This window comes from Micropterus dolomieu, linkage group LG01 (assembly GCF_021292245.1).
Source record: "Micropterus dolomieu isolate WLL.071019.BEF.003 ecotype Adirondacks linkage group LG01, ASM2129224v1, whole genome shotgun sequence".
NCBI lineage: Eukaryota > Metazoa > Chordata > Actinopteri > Centrarchiformes > Centrarchidae > Micropterus > Micropterus dolomieu.
The window spans coordinates 1,026,606-1,037,803 of NC_060150.1; the positions used below are offsets into that span (position 1 = coordinate 1,026,606).

General features: G+C 40.1%; 1 protein-coding gene across 2 annotated transcripts in view; it reads left to right on the forward strand.

Annotated features, from left to right (window-relative positions):
- The window catches only part of LOC123971706 (gastrula zinc finger protein XlCGF57.1-like), a 9,864-nt gene extending 546 nt beyond the window's left edge, over positions 1-9,318 (forward strand). Inside the window, exons 2-3 of one of the 2 annotated variants that reach the window (XM_046050720.1) lie at positions 127-200; positions 5,173-9,318. In XM_046050720.1, the coding sequence (XP_045906676.1) occupies positions 127-200; positions 5,173-6,866 (1,768 nt within the window). In that variant the 3' untranslated portion in view covers positions 6,867-9,318. Of the gene's footprint in view, positions 1-17; positions 201-5,172 lie in introns of both variants that reach the window. The other variant, XM_046050714.1, reaches the window with a different exon arrangement.
- Positions 9,319-11,198: the final 1,880 nt, after the last annotated feature.

The following is an 11,198-nucleotide window of genomic DNA, read 5'->3' on the forward strand; positions in this document are numbered from 1 at the left end:
GTTCCCTTTATCTGAACATGTTTAACATCTGAATTATCTCCCGGTGTCCTACGAAGCTAATGCAGTTAGCTTAGCTTGCTAGCTGGAAACAGTCTGGAGGAAAAGCTGCTGTGAATTAGTAAAAATGTCTAAAGTGGAGAACGAGGAGGAACTTTGTGGACAACGCAAACTACTGGACGCTGTTTTCAAGCCTGCAGCAGGTTTGTACACTTTACTGCTTATTCTCACTGTAAACTGCCTTTACTGCAGTAAAAGTACTAATACCACTCTGTGAAAATACTCCACTGCGAGTAAAAGTCCTGCATTCAAACCTTCCTTCAGTAAAAGTATGTGAGTATTATCAGCAACATGTACTTACAGTATGACAGTAAAAGTACTCACAGTGCAGTAAAATGTTCCTGTCAGTGTTTTACTGTCATACAGAGCTGCTCTTTATCACTTTACACACCAACAATAGATTATTTAGGCCTAACATTAATTTCCACTGGAAGCTGTCAATGAAATGGAAATTGCAATCAAGAGAGAAATTCACATTCAGATTCCAATTTTAACTTTGCTCAAATTACTTAAGCTGCGGTCCATTAATCTCGGAAGTCGGAGCTGAATGACGTCACACCCGTGTTGACCGTGTTCCAGTACAACAACGGATTCATGTCGGAACACCAAGACAGAGGCCTCTAACCTTTGTCAACAATACCAGGAGATAACAGCACATTTTGCACAAACAAACAGTGCACAGATATAAGTTGGACAGGACTGTGTGTACTACTGGTTTAATGAGACACAAATAAAGATAGAGGTGTGATAAAAAGTGCATTACTATACAGCTTTCACTACTGTTGATGCTTGGAGCAGCCATCCTGGAGTTTGAGGCTGAGGTCGGTGAGTTTCTCCGGACTTTCTGAGCTGTATAGTATATTATTACATAAAACTGCAATGCAAATAGTAAAATGAAATCATTAATATATTAACATCCTAAAAGTATACTATTAGAATGAAATTTAACTTTTATCTAATAGTATTATAATTATATAAACACTTACACTCATTTAAAGTAGTTTCTCCTCCATGTTGTGGGAAAAAGCCTCTGCAGTGGAAAGATGCAGATTTCCAGTGTGTGCTGCTAGCCTCCCCCTGAGAGCAACACCTTCCCCTCGTTCTGTTTTACTAAAGTGTAAAGTCTGATTTATACGTGTGTGTGTGTGTGTGTGTGTGTGTGTGTGTGTGTGTGTGTGTGTGTTAATACTGTTTACCTTTAGTCTTGTTTACATTAGGTGTGGGTTGTTTGGGTGCTGCTGGTGTATCGTGAATCCGTCCCTGGTTCAAAAACTACACAAGCACCAATCGCAGTAAACTGTTTTGTGATGAGTGATTTGTGTTTTAAAAGCTGTTTTTCAATGTCAACGTTTCAAAACGTCTGTTTCAATATTTTCAAAAGCTTCGACAAATTTTTACGGCCAATGTCGAGTATACAGATTCCAGGGTCTTCACTTTGATATACCTCTAATGGTTTCACACCATCGTTGAACACAAAGAGAAGGAGCATGCACGTAGTATAAATATGTATGTAATAAATAGTTTGTTCAACTCTGTGTTACTTGAACATTTTTCACTGCGCTCCTAAAGTTCTTGGTGTGCTCCTAAATGAAAAAATTTAGACATGTGCTCCTTGGGAAAAACCTTAGCGTAGAGCCCTGCATTGTGAAGTTTACTACCTAGTATCAGTAGGGTTGGGTATCGTTTGTTTTTTTTTTTTTGAAATTCTTTAAATTGAACAATATATTAACTGTTTAAAGTATACTTAAATCTAAATCTAAGTAAATACAAAACACAACAACTGGTTCCATATTGGTACCGGGATTCGGTACCCAACCATATGCGTCAGACAACAACAAAACTAGTACTGATACTTACTGATACGTCTAATACTGGCAGGAGTGTTGATACTTAGCCATAAGAGCCGCTGTTATCATTCATATGGTCGTATCTCATACTGCATATTATAACTCCCACTACGTTTAACAGTGCTCTAACTTTGCTGCTATTAAAGTCTGATTACTAGCCCGGGCTTTTATTAGCTAAAATCACTCAATTGATCAATTGACCCTGCCTATGTTTGGGAAAGGCCTTTAATTCATTTTGCATAAAAGTGAAATAGGCTCCTATGAAACACTTTATGGATTTCAAACAGAATATTACTTGTATAAAAATCATCCACTAATATCAAATACATGTCATTCATTTGATCTTGCGCCGACAGACGGCTTATGCGCTTTTATTATACCAGCCTTCTATCTTTATTTACTTTCCTGTTGACCTTTGTGCAATGTGTGCAACTGTGACACAGAATTTCCCCTCGGGGATCAATAAAGTATTTCTGATTTGAAGGCAGCAACGTAATGAAAACAACAGGGTGCCAGAGGTCAGCAGATGGACTTCACATGACAGGATTCACAACTTGGATCACTGCTAGTATCATTTGATACTTTAACATCGCTGTGAAGGTGTGTTATATCATATAAACGTGCATCTCCTTTCCCCAGTTTACATCAGCCCTCATGGAGACCACGGTACCTGCCCTGCTTTCCAGATCAGCCAGAAGATCCTAAAGGATGGATGAGATAGTTGGCCTGTATGTTTTAAAAGTTAAACACAGGACATACATGTGAAACCAGCACAGACGTTTTGGTTCCCAGCCTTCAGATTGACATTATCATAAATCAAGGCTAAACCAGATCAGTTCGGGAGTCTGCACTTTTTTCCCCCCGTCTCTTGTACCATGCAGGTGACACGGGTAAATCTATAATCTAAGAATTAGACTTTGGGGCTCGTTGTTTCTGTTAAATGAACTGAACGATAGAATTGTGGAGAATCTAACCGATCTAACGATGTGCAGCATGTCCATACTTACATATTTATCATATGTTTAAACATTAATATTGGTATTAACGATCTAAGCAGCTTAGAAGCAGCCAAAGCCGGTGACCCTGCAGGGTTTAAGAGGTTTTTTACATCCAAAGAATGTCTATAAAAATTAAAACTTTTACTTGTCAAAATGTGTTCCCACACCAGGCTAGTAAACGGGTTAGGCGGATATTTGGGACTCTTCTATTAATTGAAATTTTACGGTAGTAAACTGGAGACATTAAAACTGAATCTGAATAATTTAAAACAAGGTAACAGAAAATTGTCCATATTTACATCACCACTACTCATATCACACTGGTGATGATTATGATTTTATCAGGTTTAACTGTAGATGTCCGTGTCTCCAAGCAGTACTTTGCAGCTTACAGGCAGGTTGTGTTCTGGGCCTAAGGTTTGGCCGACAATAATATGAATTGTAGAACTGATCTGGTTTAGCCTTGATTTATGATAATGTCAATCTGAAGGCTGGGAACCAAAACGTCTGTGCTGGTTTCACATGTTTGTCCTGTGTTTAACTTTTAAAAGATATAGGCCAACTATCTCATCCATCCTTTAGGATCTTCTGGCTGATCTGGAAAGCAGGGCAGGTACCATGGACTCCCATGAGGGCTGATGTATACTGGGGAAAGGAGATGCAGGTTTATATAATATAACACACCTTCACAGCAACGTCACTGCTAGTATCATTTGAAAAAATGCAGGGCTGCCAAAAGAAGCCTGAAGAAAAGTAGATTATGCAGTTCACAAGTTGTACATGTGTGAATAAACCAAGAAGTAGAGAAACCATATTTTGGCCACGCTGACACCCTGTGACTAAAAAGTTAGCCATCAACGGAGCAGAATATTCAAATACAATAAATTATTAGCCTCAGGACACAGAGGGTGAAGAGCGAGAGAAGTTAACACGTGTAGCTCTCTGTTTGCAGGATTTGAGCTTATCCAGGTAATTTCTGGGGTTAACTCTGGGTTTTCAGCACCACAAAGATGGTTCACTTCTTAACGGGGTAGATCTCCATTGTAACTTATGCTGAACAGCTAACCTGCTCCGGAGCAGGTTGTGTTCCAGATAAGAGATCAACTCTGTGAAAACGCCGCCTACTGAGCTCTCTGGAAAATGACATCACCATCTGTAGGAAATCCAACAGACTGTTTTAGCCAATAGGCTGCTTTATGTTTGCAGAGACTGATTAAAAGCCTTAGGCTATTGTTGCCTACAGGTTTTTACAGTACAGCAGAATAAGCCTACTTTCTGCTTTGAAATGTGTTTTAATATTTTTTATTTGCTCCCAGTTCGTTTCCCACACCCTGACACAGCCGTTAAAATAAATAGGTTTTCATTTTCTTATGAGAGGCTGAATATTATGAGCAGTTTGGTAGGGATATAGAAATACAAAATTTTAATATGAACGTAGGCTATCTAGTCTATTTTAGGTTAATATAGCATTCTTAGGCCTACTACAGAGACTGTAGTCATGCGCCACATTGCAAAAGGTGGCACGGTGAGTTTTCAGTAGCCTAAATGTTGAGATTCAGTCTTCCAGCCACTATCTGAGCACACTTTATGTCATGAGTGGATTTTTTGTTTCATTGCTTTATGAAGTTAATTTAGAACAATGTTTGGAACACTTTTGAGTGTGTTAAATAAATTAATCTTATTTTTGAAGTGACAAGTTTTTTTAAAGTGAGTCAATACTCATAAGAACACTTTAAATCAACACAATATTATAGTCTATGCCTACGCCTGTTTAGGCATTCACACTGTCTGCGATTTTCTGTCTCCCTGCATGTGTCAGATGCAGGTGTGCTACTGTCGTATTTCTGTAGTGTTACAGTTTAATCCTCGTTCATAAAATATGACGCTCTCCTGCCAGTAGACTTGTTCATGTCTGTGATTGTGCATCTGCTGCTAACACCGCCTCTTTTATGTGAACGCGCTCCTGGCTGCATTGGGAAACCGGCTGTTATCTCGTAGCCTCTCATTTAGCACCGAAATGAGGTACCGAAATGTGCTTTCTAATTCAGTGCCGTAGATACAGGACATTAAGACTAAGGAACTGGTTTCGGTACCCAACCCTAAAGAACTCGTATATTCATGTTTATGTTCTGCTTGCTCAACAGTTGTTTGAAAAATTGCTATTAAAACACATTCGGAAAGGGTTTGAAAGTAGTGCTGTCAGTGGTTTGATTGTTAACAGGAAGTAAATTTTTCTAAGACATGTGTATGTACTTCATTATTCTTCACAGACGTCCAGCTGCTGTTGGTGAGGAGAGAAGAAGTTCCCCCTGAGCAGCAGGAGCGGAGCCCCAGTCTGGACCAGGAGGACCCACCAGGGCCCCCACACATGAAAGAGGAATGGAGCCCCAGTCTGGACCAGGAAGACCCACCAGAGACCCCACACATTAAAGAGGAGTGGAGCCCCAGTCTGGACCAGGAGGACCCACCAGAGACCCCACACATTAAAGAGGAGTGGAGCCCCAGGCTGGACCAGGAGGACCCACCCGAGCCGCCACACATTAAAGTAGAGTGGAGTCCAAGTCTAGACCAAGAGGACCTCTGGACCAGTCAGGAGGAAGAGCAGATTCGATTGCTGAAGGAGGCTGATACCACCAAGTTCACATTCACTCCTGTCCCTGTGAAGAGTGAAGAAGACGATGAAGAGAAACCTCAGTCCTCACAGCTTCATCAAAGACTAACTGAACAGGAGAAAACAGAATCTGATGGAGAGGACTGTGGAGGACTAGAACCAACTGATCCAAATAGACATTTACAACCAGCTACTCCTGACAAGATATCCCACTCTGAACCTGAGACTGATGACAGTTGTGATTGGGAGGAGACCAGGGACTCTCAGTCTGGTTTAAACTCTCTGCAAAACATTGAAGTATCTGTAAGTGGTCAGGAATGTAATACCGGAGAAACATCAAGTAGCTCCTCTAAATTTGCTACAAGCCTTGACCACAATGGACATCTGCAGGAAACCAATGAAATCCTAACAGAAAAGAAACCTTTCAGTTGTTCTGTGTGTGGTAAAGGATTTGCACAAAGCTCAACTTTGACCAAACACACAAGAGTCCATGCAGGAGAAAATCCTTTCACATGTTCAGTCTGTAAAACAAGTTTCCGTCTCAGAGGCAATTTGTCCAAACACATGAGGATCCATACTGGCGAGAAACCTTTTAGTTGTTCAGTTTGTAGTAAAACATTTGGACAAAAGGATCATCTAAGACGGCACATGGGAACCCACACAGGGGAGAAACCATTTAGTTGCTCTGTCTGTGGTAAAACATTTGCACAAAGGTCAGCTTTGACTATACATTTGAAAGTTCATACAGGAGAAAAACCTTTCCCATGCCCAGTTTGTAAAACAAGTTTCAGTCTCAGAGGCAATTTGTCCAAACACATGAGAATCCATACTGGCGAGAAACCTTTTAGTTGTTTGGTTTGTGGTACAGGCTTTGCACAAAAGGAAATTCTGAGAGCACACATGAGAACCCACACAGGGGAGAAACCTTTTACTTGTTCTGTTTGTGGTAAAACATTTGCACAAAGGTCAGCTTTGACCACACATTTGAAGGTTCATACAGAAGAAAAACCTTTCACATGCTCCATTTGTAAAACAGGTTTCCGTCGCAGAAGCTGTTTGTCCGCACACATGAGTATCCACACTGGAGAAAAACCGTTTAGTTGTTCAATTTGTGGTAAAACCTTTGGACAAAAGGGAAATCTGAGACGACACGCAAGAATCCACACTGGTGAGAAACCATTTAGTTGCTCTGTCTGTGGTAAAACATTTGGTGAAAAGGTTCCTCTGAAACGACACATGAGCATCCACAGAAGGGAGAAACCAAGTAGTTGCATTGTTTGTGATAAAAGATTTACTCAGCTAACTCACATCAACAACCACAATTGTGCTGGTGAGAGCAGTGGAGGTAAATGAAGCTGTAGAGATGCTTGCTGAGCTGATTCCTAAGTACTGTGGGCAAGATTTGGCTCAACACTGATCAGTTCAAAACTGATAATTGGACAGCTGTTGTAGTCAAGACCAACACCAGAGTGTAGTGATACTGAGGCAAGACCAAGACCAGTGCCCTACACTACATGACACACAGTAAAATGTGAAACATGATCAAAGGCATTTCTCTAATTTATCGGAAAGATCCACATTCCCACAAAAACACCCACACACAAACACTAAGAGCTGAAATCAACCTGACCATCTTTATTTAACACTCCTTTTCCATTTTCTACCCTCCACCTAATGCAAAACAAGTTTTTGTGCAAGTTTCTGTTTCACTCTTGTCTTCCATATTTGATCCTCAATATTTAATCTGCAACTGTGTATTCACACTCACAACATGCCATGTGTTTATAGCCATATTTAATATGTAAATTCCTCATAGAAGTGGAGGCGCACTACTTGGGCTTCACAGTCTGTTGTCACATCTTTAGTCTAGTGCCATGGTGTGTAGTTTTAATGTTTGGAGCTGTATGCAGCTGACATTACCTAAGATTGATGTAACATTAGCTACATAGCTTTATGTGGCCTGTCTCAACGTTGTATGTCCTGTCCCCTCAATTTCTCAAAGTTAACACTACTTTAGCTACTTCCCTCAATATGTTATCCTGTTGAATCCCTGCAATTAGGTAGCTTGTGTGCCTGGCTGGGTGGCAAATAATTGGCAAGCAACTGAAATTAGTGCCCTGAAACATCAGTATATACATAGCCAAGCTTGCTAGCTTTGCTAACGTCACTAACACATTGCTTACCTTTTATATTATGCTTCCTTTCTAAGAGGCATTCAAACTTTAACGTGATCCCAGCTGTATCCGTAAGTCTTGCAGCGCAGAATATACAGATAGCTTCTGGCTGTTGTTTCACAGATTAATTCTTTATGGTTTAGGTAGCCAAATATTATTACCATGATTTTGTTGATATATCCTTCTGTCCCCAGACAGCCACAGCCACATTGACTTTCTAGCAGTATGTGTGTGTGGCGGGGGCCTTCACATTATTTGTTGCATTTGAAGCAATATATTTTACATCAATTTAAAGTAAGGATCTTAACAAAACCCACAATGCACAGGCAATTTATTGATATTCCCACAGTTGTGGTTTTGACTTTGTGTTGAAATTAAATCCTCAATGTTTGACCATGCGGTTGATTCCGAAGACGAGACAGATGTCTAAAACTACAACACTACTGCCAGCTAACAACAAGCACACCAAGCGACTTTCTTCCTTTATGGACTGGTAACGTAACTGGGCATTGTTGGCTTTATATAGCTCAGTTGTAACGTAAATTGGCTAAAAGCACAGCACTGTATAGGTTTTGTAAATGTACCTTGACCTGTTTTTCTTGAAGGTTTTATTGTTGTGACTTTTTCATTGTTAACGTTGAGATTATTATGTAACCATAGTTCTCAGCTAAATTGTTAAAGAAATGTTACGCTTCACACAGACACAGTCTTCGCTAACTAACTCCTTTTAACTTGGCACCGTTAACCATCACGCAGATCACATACATAAAACTCTATTCGGCCTTAAACAACCACACATGCAGAGAGGAACTCAGGCCCCATCCACACCACTCCGGTTTAGTTTACAGAGTTTTAAAATAAACACTATCTCCGTCCACACAAGCGTTTTAGCTGCGTATCAGAGTTGATCTCCGTCTACATTAAAACACACGTCTAGTGGCCGTTTACTTACACTGGGCATGTGCGTGCCGGTGTAAACATGAAGCAGATGGTCTGTTCTGTAGTTAGAGAAGATTTGGCGAAAGAATAAAGAAATGCAGACGAAGAATCAGACCAGATTTTTTTATCATGCACCAATAACGAGCTGAATGTAACACGGGAGTGTGGAGTCGTTGCAAAGTAAACGGCAACTTGCAGTAGCCTAGCAGGCAGATTGGCCTAAGTGTTATTTGCATGCTACAGAATATTTTAAGTCAAAAACTCTGTGAATAGCATCGTGTTTCTGCTTTGCATGTGTTATATCAGAGAGCCAAGCGGCTGCATCATCGTTTCTAAAGTCCTCCGTTTTTGCCCGTCTTCACTAAAACACCCTCCGGAGTTTAGAAACGCAAAACGGGGTCGCCAGCATTTCCAAACTTCTCCGCTTTAGGTCTTTTTTTTCGCTGTTTTAGTCTGGACGGGAGGTTCAAACGTAGAAAAAGGTCTCTGTTTTAATTTGAAAACGCAGTAGTGTGGATGGGGCCTCAAAGTTCCTGCTGCACATACCTTCTTTGTTCTACCACATATAGCGCTCAACCATGCACGCAACGATCTTTGTCTTCATGTAGCCTTAGTTTGGTGCATTTTTAGTTAGTTAATCTTGTGTGTTTTGCTTTTTTTCATCTGTTTAAATAAATGCTTGTGTAAATGCATGCTGGTCTCCTTACTGTTGCATACGAATGACTATATTGCCCGCCTCTTCCACATAGAGCTCCAAATCCTTCATCTGACTATTAATGGTAATTTTTTTAATAGTTAAAAATCAATAGTTTAGCATAGCTTCAGTTTAACATCTGAATTATCTCCCGGTGACTAAATTAGGTAAAATTTCTCTTGTTTAAGAGTGGTGCCCTGAGGTAAATATAATTAAGTTATATTATTAGTTATTAAATTATAGTAATAATTAAACCCTAATCCCCAACACTGCCTTCTTTCTAAAATCACCTAATCTTTTCATTGTAAATAATGTCGTAAATTGGACCTTCTGTTCTACTGATGGTTTTAATCATGTCCAGAATCTTCCCTCTGACCCTTTCAACCCGATCAATTTGCCAAATTTTATCTATCTTAACCCAGGCATAATTGGCCCGTTATGTCATATAACTGTATTAACTTGTAAAGGTGCACATGGCTCAGTGTTAGACACCACTATCTTTTATAACAAATTAATAATAATAATAATAATGCATTACATTTATATAGCGCTTTATCATGGAAACTCAGAGCGCTTCACAGTGAAGTGGGGGGACTCGTCTCAACCACCACTAATGTGTAGCACCCACCATTAACCAAGGTCAGCCTGGGTATATTTGACTCACTACCTTTTAACGTGTCAATACCCGAGTCTGTAAAACCTGGAGAGGCCATACTTCATTTTAAAAAGAAGAAACTCAGTTCATACTCCAGATGAGAATAACTTGCATAGCAATACAGAGAGCTCTACTGTGCATACAGGTTTAACAACAGATGTGAATACAAATCAAATACATATATTTATAATGCAGTGTACACACAGAGTATATTTAATACTCAGTCTTGACAATGTGATCTAATACGGTCTGGTGTTTACATATGCCAATGCATTTGATTGGAACAGCCGTGTAGCCTTGTAATAGACAGTCGTCAAAGTTTTCCAGCGATGTGAGTGCACAGTCTCATAGTGTGTCAGGGTGGTTGTAGAGAGTGATAGTGTGTGGTTTTGTGTTTCTTTAAGAAGAATAGGGACGTCATGCTGTAAAAGGAACTTGTGATGAAATTATGTAATTTCTGAACTCTGGTATCTGGGGATAATGATAAGTTGAATTTCAAAGATGCCAATCAAGAGTTTGTTTAAAACATTCTGTAAGTGAATGTTTTTTAAGGAAAGCCAAACTCTCTGAGCTAGTTCGTACTGACTGAACTGAACCCTGGCAGACAGAATGCTTGTGTGCTGTTTACCTTTACTTTACTTTGTGTTATTTCTACTCATTTCTACCATTGTTAATTTTGAAAAGGATATGGGCCTGTAAATAAAGTTTGGTCACTTTTATTTTGAAATCCAGCACAGAAGAGGTACCGGAAGCAGGGGAACTTCCGGTGGCTAACATGCTAACTTTTCCTTTCGTTACCGTAAGATGCAGCCGGAGTTCAGCAGCAGAGCCTGCATGTGAGGATAAACGTGTTTAAGTGGACTCTGTTTAAACTTTCGGGATGTTTCACCTCAGACTCATCTCCTGTTAGCCAAGAATGCTAAAGGAAGTTAGCTTGTTAGCAGGAAGTAGCCGGAGCCGGAGCTCGGCCTCACAGTCGGAGCAGCTTCCATAGAGACCAAACTGTATTTTTCACGGAGCCCAAATGTCCAAATGTCCAGATAGAGCTGTCTGAATAGACTCTGTGCTGTTCCCTTTATCTGAACATGTTTAACATCTGAATTATCTCCCGGTGTCCTACGAAGCTAATGCAGTTAGCTTAGCTTGCTAGCTGGAAACAGTCTGGAGGAAAAGCTGCTGTGAATCAGTAAAAATGTCTAAAGTGGAGAACGAGGAGGAACTTT